This window comes from Phoenix dactylifera, chromosome 17 (assembly GCF_051530095.1).
Source record: "Phoenix dactylifera cultivar Ajwa chromosome 17, Ajwa_hap1_PhDact_Kaust_v1.1, whole genome shotgun sequence".
Taxonomy (NCBI): domain Eukaryota; kingdom Viridiplantae; phylum Streptophyta; class Magnoliopsida; order Arecales; family Arecaceae; genus Phoenix; species Phoenix dactylifera.
Genome location: NC_143206.1, coordinates 17,353,696 through 17,369,854, shown reverse-complemented (window position 1 = coordinate 17,369,854; position 16,159 = coordinate 17,353,696). Strand labels below are relative to the sequence as shown.

General features: G+C 44.4%; 2 protein-coding genes and 1 pseudogene across 3 annotated transcripts; 1 reads left to right on the top strand and 2 right to left on the bottom strand.

Annotated features, from left to right (window-relative positions):
- Nucleotides 1-3,483: 3,483 nt before the first annotated feature.
- On the top strand, nucleotides 3,484-6,440 carry LOC103706688 (zinc finger CCCH domain-containing protein 33-like). Its single transcript, XM_008790887.6, has one exon. It carries the CDS (start codon nucleotides 3,974-3,976, stop codon nucleotides 6,011-6,013), a length of 2,040 nt encoding a protein of 679 aa, XP_008789109.4. The 5' UTR covers nucleotides 3,484-3,973; the 3' UTR covers nucleotides 6,014-6,440.
- A 2,126-nt stretch (nucleotides 6,441-8,566) lies between these two features.
- On the bottom strand, nucleotides 8,567-10,068 carry LOC103706690 (uncharacterized). Its single transcript, XM_008790888.5, has 2 exons — nucleotides 9,095-10,068; nucleotides 8,567-9,023 (listed from the first exon to the last, which is right to left on the bottom strand). Exons 1-2 carry the CDS (start codon nucleotides 9,924-9,926, stop codon nucleotides 8,665-8,667), a joined length of 1,191 nt encoding a protein of 396 aa, XP_008789110.4. The 5' UTR covers nucleotides 9,927-10,068; the 3' UTR covers nucleotides 8,567-8,664.
- A 3,119-nt stretch (nucleotides 10,069-13,187) lies between these two features.
- On the bottom strand, nucleotides 13,188-15,923 carry LOC103706691 (omega-3 fatty acid desaturase, chloroplastic-like; annotated as a pseudogene). Its single transcript, XR_016398818.1, has 8 exons — nucleotides 15,283-15,923; nucleotides 15,092-15,181; nucleotides 14,902-14,968; nucleotides 14,711-14,803; nucleotides 14,431-14,616; nucleotides 14,249-14,329; nucleotides 13,720-13,857; nucleotides 13,188-13,616 (listed from the first exon to the last, which is right to left on the bottom strand). The product of XR_016398818.1 is annotated as an omega-3 fatty acid desaturase, chloroplastic-like (transcript).
- Between the last annotated feature and the right edge of the window lie 236 nt (nucleotides 15,924-16,159).

The window sequence follows — 16,159 nt, the reverse complement described above, 5'->3', positions numbered from 1 at the left end:
CCAACAACCAGTTTGCACGGCTTAAGAACCCACCTAAAATATTAATATTAAAATTTTGATGGATCCTGATGTTTCTCACCCTATATCGGAGGATTTGAGGAGGATGATTGCCACTCTGAGCTCCTTCAAGACTATTCATGTTTATAGAAAGAGAGAAAAAGGATAACAGATTAGGTAGCTTCCTTTGTGGCTAACTATTCAGGCTCCATCTTCTGGTGGAAGTCGATCCAATTTTTTTTACTTAAGCTGTTATATATGAATGTAAGTGGATGTATTCATTATAACATTATATAATCATTCCACTTTAACGAGACAAAAAAAAATGCAAGCACTAGATTTTTAGCTCAAGGGACTAGGAAGTGGCTTACGTGACACTGTGACAGAGATTTGCTTGAGTAAATGTGGCTGCAAACTATAGCTATCATGGTAGGATTTATTGACCAAATACAAAGGTCTTAGTAACCATCACTCAAGGACCAAAATAAATAAATAGTACATGGAGCTCTAATAAAATGCCTAGCCAATCACAACTTTTGTTGTTTCATGCGCAAATGCCCCAATGGAGTTCAGAATCATTTTGATTGGAATGTGGAAGGTGCAATTTACAGGAAAACCCTTCTCTCTGGTATATTTAACCATTTCATTCTTTGTTTACATGCTCTGATCTATCTCTAGGAAAGAGGGAAAAATTTGGTAAAGTATAAAATGAAGAAACAGTAGACTTGAAAAATATTTTCACGCTTGTTATTTGAGAATGTGGTTGCAGAAATCCATGTAACAGAAGTGACATTGACCAATTCTATAGCTGCTATGAAAAAGCTATCGTTAATATAGTATGGTTGATTAGGTTTTCCTTCCTCCTTTGCCGTAGTCAAATTATTGTAGTTAAACATTTCTCACTTTCATGTTAATTTTAATTTAAAAAGATTAATAGTTTTATAGTATTAATTTTATCTACTTTAATATGATATCGTACATTTATAACAAATTAAAAGAAGTATGATAACATCAAGACACTTTCAATTTCCTGAAGTTACGACTAACTCTTCCATAAATTTCTCTTTCATGGAAGACCTTTTCTTTGATCGCTCTATGTGCATGTGTTAAAAAATATCTATTGTATTTAAAACTTGGATAGCAATGGAAATCAATATTTTGCACATCAAACTGCATTTTTGTGGCTAACTTACATGTTTTTTTGCTGGTAATAATGGTCGTGGCAATGCCTAACCATTTAATCTATTTAACTTGATTTAGCTTGTTGTAGATCGGGCTATTTAATAAAAATAGTTAAATTTTGGTTTGGATTTTTGATTCATTAAATGAATAGGTTGGGTCCTATGCAATAATGCGATATTTGTTTTTTATGAAGTGCTTTTGGAGTAGCTATAAACAACTTAAGTAAAAAAAAAAAAGAAGAAGTGTTAATTAAGCTATTTATCCTAATCATGACTAATTATCAAGAGATCTCCTTTCTAGAATGGGTTATTTGCATTCTATATGCTTATTAACTGTATTTTCATATCTAAGTGCATATATTGATTCATAGCTTATTCTTGGGAACAAATATGTGAAGCCATATTTGCCCTAGACAAATATGTGAAGACATTTTTGCCCTAGACAACTGGTTGAGTGGGCTTGGTTTAATTGAATTTAAAACGAGCTCCTTCCCTTTTTTTTTTTTTTTTTTTTTGGTCAAAAAAATAGGAGGGGGATAGACCAGCCCATCCACGTAGCAGTCCTCAGTAGGCTCCCTTTTCACCAAAAAATATTCGATACATATTACAGATTTTGTGTGTCTTCCCTAATTCGTGGGTTTATTTCATTAGACTCATCGTCTTACATATGAATATATCATTCCAGCGTCATCTCGGTACAGATTAAAGAAAAATATATCCACTAACGAGCCGTTGCGTTTCGAAAGCGGGCAGTCAAGATGAAAATGAACCCGCCAAAGATGAAAACAAGATGGCTTCCGTCACGTTGGAAATCGCACGGACGTTGAAATAAATAAAAATAGAATCCTGCTGATTGATGGCGACTGGGCTCCACGTGGCGTCACCTCGAGACAGTGGGGAAAAAGATGGCAAACATTATCTCTCCGTTCGTTGACTTGGCCACGACAAGGACGATTACTAGCCATTCCCGCGGTCCCGTTGCCGTTCGATCCTGACCGTTCGTTTTGTGCACCCCATCCATCATCATAAGCGAAGTCCGCCGGATCCATCTGGTTATTGTCACCTCCCGCTGCTGCCGCCCGTCTCCCTGCTCCCCACTTACGGCGACGTTTAGAATAACGCCCGTTGTAACGGTCAATATAAAGGGTTTATGATCTAAATAACACTTACGGTTTCTCTGCATTATTCATCTTATTGAATTTATATTGCTTAATAAGTTATAATTTTTATTAAGTAAATCTCATTTTTTTATACAATATTAGCTCAAAATGAGAAAAGAAAATATGATATAGAGAATAAGGCATAGACACGTGATTTTTCTAGATGAAGCATTTAGAATGGTGAACAATAAAAAAGGTCATTCAGTCAATAACGCTATTCATCTTTTTGTAGATATGTATGATTTGATAGAAATCATACTCATGAATATCGTGGAGCGGCAATCTAGAACTAGCGTCATGTCTCCAATTTCGAATCTATTTGATCATGGTGGCTGAATCTATTTCGAGGGGAATATGGTCTGCACTTAGCGGACGCGTAACTCCATTTTCTTTTTCGTAGCCTTATGGGGCGTGAAAGCTAGCCACTAGTGGCGTTGGTAAGGCCACCGAGAGTGTCCGGATCCGCACCCGCGTGGAGAGAGAGAGAGCATTTGGTCACGTTACCCGGCCTTGGAGCCAGTAGCTGGAGCAAGGCAGAGAAGAGCGCGTTGCATTTAATAATTTAATAACTTAATAATATTATAATAATAATAATTAAATTAGTGGAAGGCGGTATGGCGGAACCTGACGCTCATTGGGTGCAGTAACTGCAGTTGGGAAGGAACTGGAACGCCGACCACGCAACAACTTCCCACGTCACCCTTGTGGGGAAGCGCGCGACGCGTGAGCAGTGAGCACCCCACATCCGGTCAAATCGGCAGTGAAACGACACGTGTCCTTTTTCTTTTTAAAAAAACTCCACTGGGTGGGGAGATATCGGCGTGGATTGGACAGGTGGCGGGCGGATCCGTTCCTGCTCCCTCCGCCTTTAGTACCACCGGCGAGTGCGGAAGGAAAAAGTTCGGCACACCGTTTGCAGACATTAAGGGCCTGGGACCCACCTCCCTCTCTCCTGACATATTATCAGGGGCGGTGGATTAGAGCTTCATGTTTGGGTTGGTTAATTATGTCTTTTAAGAGTAATGAGTTACTTTGTTATTATTTATGTAAGTTCTTCAAAAAAAAAGAAAAAAAAGCTGGGTCAAGTTACGAAAAGGTTGGATCATGCTTGATTACATCAAAGACGGCTTGGATCTGCATGAGATGGGAAATAGAGTCATATTATTAAATAGAGCAATACTGGGTCCGCCTATCAAGTGGCAGCAGGCGTTGAGAAGAAGATAGGATATGAGCGAGTGACGTTAGACCGGACCCTTGAGAGTTGATTCCTACCAACGCGGACCGCATCCAGGAGTCCCGACAGTCTCAGGTTCTGGAATTCAAATTTGATTTACATTTGCATCTCACATAGCTGAAATGTGCGTTTCATTTTGATGACGGGGGGAGGGGAAGGGGAAGGCGGAAAGAAGGCAGCTTCGGAGCGTTGCCTTTTTGACCAGCACCAAAGGAAGGGAAAGAGAGACCCGACCTTCTTCCCCATTTCCCTTATCTCTTTCCGCCCCCCTTTATTTTATTCTCTCCCCCCGACTACAAAAGCCGCACCCGGCGACCAAACACCCCGCGGCCTCCTTCCCCTCTTCCCTCTCTTCGCTTCCCCTCCAAACTCTCTCTCTCTGTGGAGTCCTAAAAGAAGATATGTGCAGCGGCCCCCGGAAGCCCTCTCCGCCTCCGTCTCCCTCCACGGGCCCCGCCGACATGAACGCCGGCGGCGACCCGAAGAAGCACGACGAGGCCGCCGTCCTCCTCGAGCTCTCCGCCTCCGACGACCTTCACGCCTTCAAGCGCGCCGTGGAGGAAGACGGCCTTCCCCTCGACTCCACCGCTCCCTGGTACTGCCGCTCCCCCGGCCGACGGACGATGGGCTTCGAACAGCGGACCCCACTCATGATCGCCGCCCTCTACGGCAGCCCCACCGTGCTCGCCTACATCCTCGCCGCCCGCCCCGCCGAGGCCTCTCGCCGCTCCCCCTCAGACGGCGCCACCCCCCTCCACTGCGCCGCTTCCGGCGGCTCCTCCTCCTCTCTCGAAACCGTCAAGATGCTCATCGACGCCTCCGCCGACGTCGACTCCCTCGATGCCGCCGGAAACCGCCCCGGCGACGTCATCGCCCGCCACTTCTCCAACTCCACCACTCGATCCCTCGAAGTTGTCCTCAAAGCCTCCTGCCCGAGGGTTTCCTCCCCAGGAGGAGCAAAAGAAGTGGAGACGAAGTCCGGCGAGAAGAAAGAATACCCACCCGACATCACCCTCCCCGATATCAAGAACGGGATCTACAGCACGGACGAGTTCCGTATGTACACCTTCAAGGTCAAGCCTTGCTCCAGGGCCTACTCCCACGACTGGACGGAGTGCCCCTTCGTCCACCCGGGAGAGAACGCCCGGCGCCGCGACCCCCGGAAGTATCTCTACAGCTGCGTCCCCTGCCCGGAGTTCCGGAAAGGTTCGTGCCGGAACGGCGATGCTTGCGAGTACGCCCATGGGGTGTTCGAGAGCTGGCTTCACCCGGCCCAGTACCGGACCCGCCTCTGCAAGGACGAAATCGGCTGCAACCGCCGCGTCTGCTTCTTCGCCCACAAGCCGGAGGAGCTGAGGACCGTCAACCCCTCGGCCGCCTCCGTCACTGGGATGGTGCTCCCCTCTCCGAGGTCATCGTCGCCGGGGCTTTCGTCGTTGGACATGGCTACGGCTTTGATGTTGATGCAGCAGCCGGGATCGCCCATGTCACCTTCCACTTCGTCAGGATTGGGCGGGGCGACGGCCTGGACGAGCCAGCCGGGCAGCTTGATGACGCCGCCCTCCCTGCAGCTGCCAAATAGCAGGCTGAAGGCGTCGCTGAGCGCCAGAGATTTGAGTTTCGACCTGGATTTGCTCGGGCTCGAAGAGTACCAGCAGAAGCTGATCGATGAGATCTCGTGCACCGCCTCGCCCAGGGCCAATCGGACCCCGAACTCACGAGCCGCCGCCGCCGCCTCTCGCGCATTGGATTATAACGAGCTATTTGGTTCTCTTGATCCATCGCTGTTGTCTCAGTTGCAGGGGCTTTCTCTGAAACAGGCGGCAGCCGCCTCGGCCTCGGCTGGAGCTCAATTCCAATCGCCCACCGGAGTCCAGATGCATCAGTCTCCGTTACTTTCTGGCTATGGAGGCAACTTGCCTTCTTCCCCAAACGTGAGTGCCTCTTCCTCCTATGGGCTCGATCATTCGATGGCGAAGGCCATCATGAACTCGAGGGCTTCCGCGTTTGGAAAGCGCAGCCAGAGCTTTATCGACCGGGGCGCAACGGCGAGTCGCCAATCGACCCTCTCTTCGATGACGACTGCTGCAGCAGCAGCGGCTTCATCGGTTCTTTCCGACTGGGGCTCGCCGGATGGGAAGTTGGATTGGGGAATTCAAGGGGAGGAGCTGAACAAGCTCAGGAAGTCGGCATCTTTTAACTTCCGAAACAATCAGGCCGGAAGTGGCTTCGGAGGGGCGGCCCCGACGAGCGCGGTGCCGGTGGGCTTGGATGAGCCCGACCTTTCTTGGATGCAGTCTCTGGTTAAGGATGGACCGGCAGCACCTATTGGCCGGCGCGCCATGGAACAGCAGCAGAAGGGGTACCAACTCAACGGTGGTGGAGGCGAATTCCATGGATCGGGGCTCTTCTCTCCTTGGGAGGAGAAGATTATGGCGTAAACGCCATCAACCAATACTTTCCTGACAAAAAGTTCTTTTCTTCCTTGTGTTCTTTGAATCAATTATAATCCTAGCAGCGGCTGTCTCGTCCGGAAGACAACAAGCCCGAAGGGTATCTGAGCTGATTAGAGACCGTCCACATCGTTCTTTCATTTTCATTTATATATGTAGCTTAAAAATATGGATGTATATAGGTAGAAGATGGGTTTCCTGAAGATTATGAAGGAGCGGATAAACAAAGAGTTGCAGAAGTTTTTCTTCTTCTTATTGTTGTTGTTATTATTATTATTTTTACGGTCTTCTGCTAAAAGACCATGGAATCATGTCATCCCTGAGTCCTGTATTTGTTGTGCCGATCGCACTTTGTATGGGCCGGGGTTTGTATCGTATAAGATGTTTAATGTTCACAGTTTCTTTTATTTGAGCACACGTTTGCCACTTATCCTTCTTTATGGAACAATAATTTTTTTTTTTTAAGTAAATTGGCTACTCACACTGCTCTCCACAGCATAGCCAGCTATATCATTAGCAAGAAGGCTATATAAAGCAGAAGAAGAAGTATGCTGGGTCTATAGAAAATCTCCAGGATGATGAGCAGCAAATGAGGCGACTTAATTTGCAGTTTGGTTCGCCTCCTGAAGAATATGCCTGACTTGGACAACATGGTACTTCCGTGGAGAATCGGTTGCTTCCTCGCGCTTCTCCTTCCGTAATCGCTTAATCAATGCGGCTGAGTCCCTCCTCCAAGATGATGCGGCCAGCCTCTATTACACGTCTCGCGAAGAAGAATCCCTCCTATGCTATTTCGAGCTCCGTTCCAAAAGCTCGAGCTCCGTTCCAAAAGCTGAAGCCTCGAAGGAACGGCGTCCCTTTGCAGCAATCAACTTGGAGCCGTGATTTCTGATCACAAATGTCACTCCAGTCATATCATCATCGGCGAGCAAGTCCTCATCAAAATTCGCTTTAAGATGGCCAAAAGATGGGAGCTTCCAAGAAACAAAGACACTTGGGCGCTCTGATAACAAGAACAATAATCTCTTAATCAGATTTTTTTTGTTGTGTCCTTTTTGGTTTTGGCTACAGCTTTCATTTGTCATCTTATGTTTATAGTAGGGTATCTGATAACGTTGAATCCGCAAGTTTTTTATTATTATTATTGTTAGGTTGAGATGGTTTGGTCCAATAATTGCGTCCAGGCAGTGTGGTTTTGGCTTAGTAGAACTGCAATTTTCCTCCTCCGTCTGAACTGAATAATGATATCCTCCACTTTCTCCGTCTCCTCGGAATCCTTGAGCAATTTGAGCGGGCCCCATCCACCATTTCTTAGTGCTGCCAAAGTGGAAATATATTCGTTTCTATCGTGGAGTTTGGGTTCTTCCGGGAAAAAAAGGTTGCTCCATGATCATAAATCATAATCTTTTGCTGTCCCGCACCTTAGGTCACCTTTCTGCTGTCATTTTCTTAGGACACAGCTTTTGATTGCTTTGGACACAGCTTCCAGTCCATGGCAGGTAAGGTAGTAGCTGTAGGTCACAAGAGTTCCTGTGACTAAATGTTACCAGAATAAAAAACATCTGGGATTGGGTCATGTTATTCCTTGCTTAAGATAATACATGCATCATCTGGGATGGTTTTACCTAACCCGCAACAAATCAAAGGTGCATGCAGTTAAATTAGCCCGGAGTCCGATTTGAATACATATAAATCTTTATAAAAAAGTTTTGTAGCTTTTCACGGTCCGATCCATCCAATGCAACCTATCTAATTCTACCTGCTCTGTCTTGCTCCGAAAAAAGTAGGACATGAATGGGTAATGACTTTTCCGACCAATGCTCAATCCGAAGGATTTCCTTCCTCTTTTTTAAGAGGTTATTAACTAATAAGCATAGAAGGAATCGTTCATCGTCGATAGGATATGACATCAAAAGATCTTTCTTATGTGGAGTAACATAATTGACCTCATCTTGTTGAACCTTTCCAACGTCTTCTTCATACTTCTATTTCGCCTGCAGCTAGTTCTATATATCCGCATCAGTTAGACTGCAAATTGACAACTATTTGTGATGAACCGCATCTCCAAAAATATCTGAGCCATGGTCACGGTACTTCTATTGTGTGTGGAAGACATGACTACTATTTATCCAGTACCTAAAATTTGTTGTTTTCCTACTGCAATCATGTTTCAAATGCTACATGTCTCTTTATAATTGTTCAAATGATCTGGCATTCAACCTGGGCACTCATAAGATTTGGATTCCAAAATGCCTTGCCACAGTTTTTATCAGCCATAGTATTTTATACAAAAAATTTTAACTTTTCATCCACCCATCCATCCATCTATGAATACATACACATGCATACATATTAATAGATAGATGGGTAGATAGATAGATCGATAGACAGAAAGATATTTTGATTATTTTTTGTGCGTGTGTTTCTGTGTCAGTGTGATTTATTCGACCTACCAAATTCATTTTGCTCTGGAAGTCAGGTATATCAGGTATCCCATGTATGCAAATAAAAAACTCAGTCCATTTGAATAAGACACGATAATTGGAAATCGTTACTTTGACTATGAAATTTTCTACATCGGTTCACATGTCCACTAAAGAAATTTGCAGGGCAGAGAAGAAGTCCTATGTACAATTTCATTATGTAATGTAGTTAGGTAATTCGCATACTGCCTCGTAGAGAAGTAGATCAAGCATCTGTAGCCCAAGATCAGCTGCAATATCTCCAGCACGTTCTGGCCTCGAAGTTTCTTTCGTAATCCATGCAGAATTCTTGAGATCCTCCTCCGCTAGCCTGCAAATCTTTCCCCAGATGTCTGAAAAATCTGGACAAGCTTGCTCTTGATAACTCGATCTCTTGCGTTCCATATCGACTGACCTCATTCCTCCATCCCTGGAGAACGTAACAAGGCCCATGCTTGGAGATAAGCAGCTGGCATTCTCGAAGTTCGGTGGCAGCTTTCTTCTCGAGCTCTGCTGTATTGGTTTCTTCTGTTCTCCTGTATCATAGTTGGATTAGCTAAAATACTGTACTTCAGAAACTATATTTCACTACGTAATATAACGGTACCAGTAGATGGAGAGTTGGTGTCGATGCAGCAGTCATCGTCGATGTATGCGAGATCCAAAACTGAAACAGGGCTGGAATTCTGGGAGCTGCATTCCAGTTCCACTTTCCCTCGAGCATTTTGTGGCTTCTTTTTTACAGCATTGGACTTGTCTAAGATGATCGGCATTTCTCTTTGCTTCATGGGCTTAATGGAATTCGCTGCTTTGGTACCAAGTTTCCTCTCGGGCGAGTTCTCCTTGCGACAGTGCTGCCGCTCGACTCTCTTGTTTTTGTTCTTCTTTTCTCTGATTCTTCCCTCTGTTCTGCTCTCCCTTTCCACTCTAGCCTTGCGCTCGCTCTTTTTTCTCTCCTTCGTTTCTCGAGACTCCATCCTGCGTCTCATTCCATTGGATGCCATGGCCTCCTCTCTATCATCAGGCGTGAAGCTCAGAAGCAGGAAATCATCATTCTCCTGCCTCAAGTACGTCGGTGCCTCACGAAAAGACTGCGGTGTCCTGAACTGCGGGCTGTGGCTTCTCTCGGAGAGAAACCCGGGCCAGCTCTCGAGCGAGTTTGCAGACCGGCTTCGCCCGACCAACTCAGAAGCAGCGCATGGATGCACCGGCGTCGACTCTAAGCCCATTAAGCGCGCTACGATGCCAGGACTCGGCATCATCTCCCGCTCGGCCTTCCACTCTCGGCCAAAAGCAGCGTCGATCCCATGGCCTTCTTCGCCCTCTCTGCAAGCGTTGCCGCGGAGACTCCCGCAAAGAAACCGGCGCAGAATTCCCGACAGGCAGCCTGCAGCGGCAGCGTCATTTGAGCGGAAATCCAAGGAGGAAGAGATCTTCATGAGGAGAGGAATCTGGAGAAGGGAAAACGGGAATGATGGGCTTTAACATCAGTTGATGATGGCTAAAGAGCGAGAATTTGTAGCAAAATTTGTGCTGGGAAAGAGGGGATGAGGCAGGGAAGCACTGGGGGAGAGCGACGTGTGAGTGGGGTGAAAAAGTGGGGGCGGCACGGTTAAAAATTAAATAGATCAACTGAATCCGACCTATTTAGTAAGCAGATAATCTAACTCAATTTATATATTTTATTTATTAAATAAATCAAATTAAATTAAATAATTAAATATTTTTAATAAATTAAATAAATTTAAATAGATTTAATAGATTTAATAGGACGGATTAAGCCGATTAAAAATGGATTAAGCAAGTTTCAAACAGAATAAATAGATTAAATTATGGTTCGATACTACTATTAAACCGGTCAAGATAATTTGGACATACTAAAGATCTAAATTTGAAACCAACGCATTTATTAGTTAACTCATTTATGATCTAAATATATTAATATCAAATTTAAATTAACAAAGTGGATCATAAATTGTCAAATTTGTTGATGAGGCCAGCTCGTTTGAAGATAAATATAGTGGGATGGGAAACTGTCCTTGGTGTGAAAGGTCATTGAGGCGTGGGGCCATCGGTCTCCCACTTATCTGGCCATCTGGTCTAACATTTCCCATCTGTGTTGGGTCCAAAAAAAAAAACAAAAGGTAGAAGGGGAGGGGGGGAGAGAGAGAGAGCGCGAGAGTTGGGTGAGGATAAGGGTGGTCGAAAGGTTGCGACCCGACGGCGGCAGATTCGGGTGTGGCACGAGCCGATGTTTCTGACTCGCGTGATCTGGATGCAGTCAACATGGTGGGGCCCTCCCATTTGTGTCGTACAGTCAAAGCACCGACTCATGTCTTTGAATAATTGACCGGTCGCCGACGGGGCCGAGCCAGCATGAAAGTATGAAACTTGTGGTTTGGTTTGGTTTGGTTTTGGTTTATGGGAGAATTCTTTTGGGGGAAATAAGTGGGGGCACGTCGAGATTTTTTTGCTAAATAGTATGTCTCGTATACATCCTTGGAAACAGGCTCCGGCTTAAGTGGAACTTTTGTGTTGAACGAGACCTAGAAGGACACCCACGAAAAGAATTATCTTATGATTTATACAATGTATAGGCGTTTCCATCTAGGAGACCATGCGAAAGGAAAATTCCATTTATTAGTCTAAGGTTGGATATCTTGATCTGAAGAAGAAGAAGAAGAAGAAGAAGTGGCATACTTTTATTGTTCCTCAGGTGTAGGAATCTTAATCTAAAATAAATACATGGTTAGCTTGCTCATAACTAGATTTTACTATGGATAATGAGTATCTTGCCCGGGACATGCACTTGATGAACTATCGTAATGAAGTGGCAATTTTTTTTTAATTATCAGGCACTCCTTTTTTTCTTTTGTTAAGTTTGAAAATGGTTGTTGCATATAATTCTGAAGTAGGTCTTGTCTCAACCATAGAAACTCTCCATCTCTTCTGAAACATTCAGTATATCTTAATTTTGACATTATAGAATAGCAAAAATACTTGTCAACTTTTAAATTCATATGCTGCTCCAATTAGATTATGTCATTTAAAGCCCAACTTTCATTTTTATGGGAACCTTAGCCCATTGCTGGGGGAAACTAAGTCGGGCTTTAATTTTCTAATCTTAGCCCAGGCCTGGGTCGGCACTTGTTCACCTGTGGTAAGATCTAGTGGAGTAAAAATAGGATGCGGATGATGTTATTTGGGAGTTGGGAGAAACAGTTTGCATCTCTTCTCTGCTATATATATGCTATCTAGATTGCATCCCAAAATACATTTTTTTGAGAATACTTAGATTCTTCTAAAAGAAAAATTGAAGGACTTCAACCATAGACCAAAGTAAAGAAACTGGTAGGTGATCTTGGTGCAGCTGCTTGTGAACCATTTTGCTTTAAGAGAAAGATTTATTTCTCAATTTAGATTCACTAATAATTTACATGCAAATTCTTTCCAAAGGATTTCACATAGTGAGTCATGATTATTTGGAATTTAAATTTAGAAGGTGAAATCCAGAAGTCTTTTTCTCTAATGGCCAACTCAAATGATTTTCTTGAGTGACTGATTTATAATTAATTATGGCCTTTCTGCAGATATCAAGGGAAGGTTACGGGTTAAAGTCTCTAAGAATCTCTCACTATACAAGTGAGAGATGTAATGTTGCTGCACCTAACTACTAATCTCAACTTATTTTTTGCAGCTTGGAAAAAGAACACATAGAATGACCTTGCGCTTTGTCGCCCAACTTACTTTAATAGAACTAGTTTTAGCGCATGCTTGTGATTCATCTATCTCAGGTTCCGTATAGGTCCAAGCACGTTTGTAAAAGAAAAAAGTTTTGGTGTAAATGAAAGAAACCAATCTCAGAAGCAATGCTGGCCACCTGAAATTTTTTCCCTCGAGGGCCTTGCCGTCCAAGTAAGTGGCTTTGCCCCTGAATCGTGATTACTTGGCCATTAACACACAAACAATGCACTCAAGAGTTTATAAGTATTTTTGTCAACTTCTCTCTCGGTACAACGTGCAGTAAAGTAACTTCTGCAACTTTTTCTCTCCCATTCGTATTGTCATACTGATAAATAAGGTTACTGCTGACAAACAAAAGACTTTTGAGCTACCATGAGATCCAACTCTCCGAGGAACTGGCCCGAAATTTCAAAAATAATGAAACAAAGTTTGTGATAGAGCTCAATGAAGCAGCCAATTAGGTGTTTGGTTAAAATATATGACCAATGCAGGGGTTTGATCTACATAGCTAGCTTTCCCACCTGTGTTGGTCCATCAAAGCTTATCGAGATCACATTAGTAATCAAATACAAGTTTGTTTTCGTCAAGCGAGAATGTCATCAGAACAGCTCCTGCCACATGGAACAAGGGTGCATCTGCTTCTTGAGAGAGATGGGTGGAAACTGATGTATCCATCCCTTCACTATTTTTTTTGGTCAGCCATCAGCTTCAAGAGAATACTGTCAAGCGGGGACGAGAGGAATGAGTGGAGTCGACTTCCTCTCTCCCAGGAAACAACAGGTTAGGAGCATATCAGACTCAATCAACGGAAGCCTCATCATATTTTCATTCACCAATGATGAGCACACAAGACTTGGAAATGAAGGGTGTTAGGAACAGTTACCAGCAGACAAAAACATTATTTTGTTTTCCCCTTTCCTCTTTGCTTTGAAAGTTTCACATAAAACAACTATAGCTTTGCAACGCCGGTGATGATATTTCCGAGCAGCTTAACAAAGAATACAAAGTCGTGTTTGTTATATACCATAATAGATTCATTTGAGGATAAATTTCCTACACCTCTTTCCTTTTATTTGGAAGAGAAAAGAATGGATGGTAGGACTTGGAAGCTGTGCACAAAAATTCCAGCTTTAAGGAATGCTGGAGACAGGATCAGTTGTGAATCAGCTATCTTCCCATGCCAGTCAAGCAAGTTTCAATCCGATTTCTGAGGAAAACTATTTAATTCGATGGTCGGTCTGATAGTAGACGACATCTCCAGTATCACTGACATAGTGATCACGTCTCAAGCTCTTTGCCAAGACGCCAAATAGGTGAAACGGCAAAGGACCAGATTTCTCAGGTTCTCTATAGTACTTTCCGAGCACCGGCTTTGCTGCCTCAGTCTGATACATCAATGGAAGGTTTATGAGTAATTATGATTAGCATTCTTCTCGCTTATCTTTCTGCGGAATGTCGAAGAAAAGGCAACAAGTCAGTGCTACTCACAGCTTCCACTAGATGGTAATGTGGTATCTGAGGGAAGAGGTGATGTATCACATGAGTCCCGATATCATGGTGTATGTTGTTGATCCATCCATAATCCCGATCCAGCGTCGTCAGCCCTCCGCGGAGATAACTCCATTCCTGGAGGAGGAGAAGAGAAGTATTTGTTACCTCATAAACACAAGCGCAGTCAGGAATGAAGCAGCCCAGTACAAAAATTCACCCATAAACTAGTGTTACAACTTTGGCAGCCTAACATGTCTTACAGATTTACTAGGATTTGAAACTAATTCATTTTCTGTGACTGAACAGAGGAAATGGAACAATATGCATAACAAGATAATGGTTTAATATGCAATGCTTGCATATATGAAGGTGCAGAAACCAGTTTGCCATATACTACATGATGAATGCTTGCTTTAAGATGTTTATAAATTAAGCTCCTGAACATAATTGTGTTTTTTTTTCTTTCTAAATGGTTTGGGACTGATAGATGCACATTGCAAAGGAGGACAGGTATATGATTTTACACCTTTTCGCGATACCAGGGAAGTTTCTCATCATGCCCGTGATGATGCAAATATGTCACACAATCCAACCACATAACGAACATCTGCATCCAAAACCACAATTAATTGTTACAAAGTTCGCAACCAAATATTCGCGAATGCTTTCATCAACAGTATTCATATATCAAATAGTTGATAAGCCTACCAAATAGGGAATTCCATACAGTTTAATCATTGGAACAAGGCCAAATTTCCATGCTAATCCTGCAAGCGCCGCCGCCATTGCCGACCAGCAAACTGTTGATGTTACCACATCCTTCCTCTCTTTTGGAACAAATAGATCACTATCTGGATGGAAGTGAGAACCTTTCTTCCCTGGACTCCTTTTCCACTGTAAATGGACATATAGATTAAGAATTTAGTTAAACTGAAATCCAGAGTGTAAAAAGTCGATCCAATTGAAGTGAGGATGCGCGGGTGCTCACCAGGTACAAGGGATATGCAAGCATTGGGAAAGGCAATGTGAAACGCAGAATCCGAGTTGCAGAATCCAAACTCTTATATGACTTCTCAGGTAACTGCAAGTAATCCAAAGTGATAAAAACCCATCATCAGTTAAAATGTTCGAGGAAAACAGCAATCATTCTTAAAAGACAAGTACGAGCAAGCCACTAACAGGGTGCCAGGACTCGTCATTCTCGACGTGTCCATGGTTCTGGTGATGAGTCCTGTGACTAATCCTCCTGCAGAATTTAGCAGTAATGCTCCAATGTTAATAAGACAGACAAAGGGACAACAAGCAATTTCTTCTACTTCGATGAAATCCAGCTAACTTCCATAGCTCGGATTGGAAACGGGGGACATACCAGCCATGGTAAGGCACGAGAATGGACGAATGGAGCAAATGCCCAACCACACTGTTCAGCTTCGGGCTGCTCGAAAAGCTACCGTGTCCGCTGCCAAAGATTCAATCTTTATAAGAAAACAAAACGAGAGTTTGGCTTCATCTTGAAGGGAAAAAGACTAAAAATGCGATCTTGGAGGCAGAAATCCGCACCAGTCATGGCCAAGAACGAAGAAAGCCCAGAACATGGTGCCCTGAGCCACCCAATAGAGCGGCCACACCATCCAGTTATTGAAGTAGGCGGCGGCGGCCGTGAGCCCAAACACAACAACCACATCCCGGACCACATAGCTCATAGATCTCCAAGGGTCCTTCACCCAGCAGTGCTTGGGGATGGCCGCCCGGATCTCCGCCAGCCCGAATGGCGGCGGCATCGCGGGATCGAACTCCGACACCTCTATCTCACTCCCATTCGCCCGTTTCCCATTTACCTCCCCTCCTTCCCCCTCCTCCTCCGCCGTCGCCACCCTCAGCGCCCAGTCCCGGTGGAGCGCCCGACTTCCGAGGCAGGTCGGGCGGCGGCGAAAATCCACGTCGCGAGGGGGCGGACAAGGGAGGCTCCGCCGCGGCGGCTGGAGCCTAGATTTGGGCCGGGAGTAATCCGCCGGCAGCTGTCTTATACCACGGCATTCCGATAGAACCCAACTCGCCATCGGAAAAAACTAAATAACAAACCCTGCTTTCCCTCCTTCCGCTTCCTTCTTCCCAGAGTTTGAGCGTGTTTCGCGACGAGGCTTTTGAAAGGCAAAGGAGAAGGCTTGGAGGAGAAGAGATGAGAATCTAGCGGCCGCTCGTCCTCCTCCTACGAGAGCCTCTCGTTTGCCCCCCTCTCTCTCCGTGGCGAGTTGCCGTGGAGCAGGCGTGCGTTCGGATCCATGGATTTATAATCAAATCTAATAATATATCTATATATGATGATGATGAGATCAGCCTGTGGGTATTGGGATCGAGGGGAAGATGGACGGAGAAGCGGGAACAGCGTGGACGAGTAAAAATTCGTTCCTCGACGGCGTCAGCACGTGAGAAACGG

Excerpts from the sequence above, each read along its gene's own strand:
- LOC103706688 (XM_008790887.6), top strand. The coding sequence starts at position 3,974 with ATGTGCAGCGGCCCCCGGAAGCCCTCTCCGCCTCCGTCTCCCTCCACG.
- LOC103706690 (XM_008790888.5), bottom strand. The coding sequence starts at position 9,926 with ATGAAGATCTCTTCCTCCTTGGATTTCCGCTCAAATGACGCTGCCGCT. Across the intron at positions 9,024-9,094 it reads CACCAACTCTCCATCTACTG|GAGAACAGAAGAAACCAATA; the intron begins GTACCGTTATAT and ends ACTATGATACAG.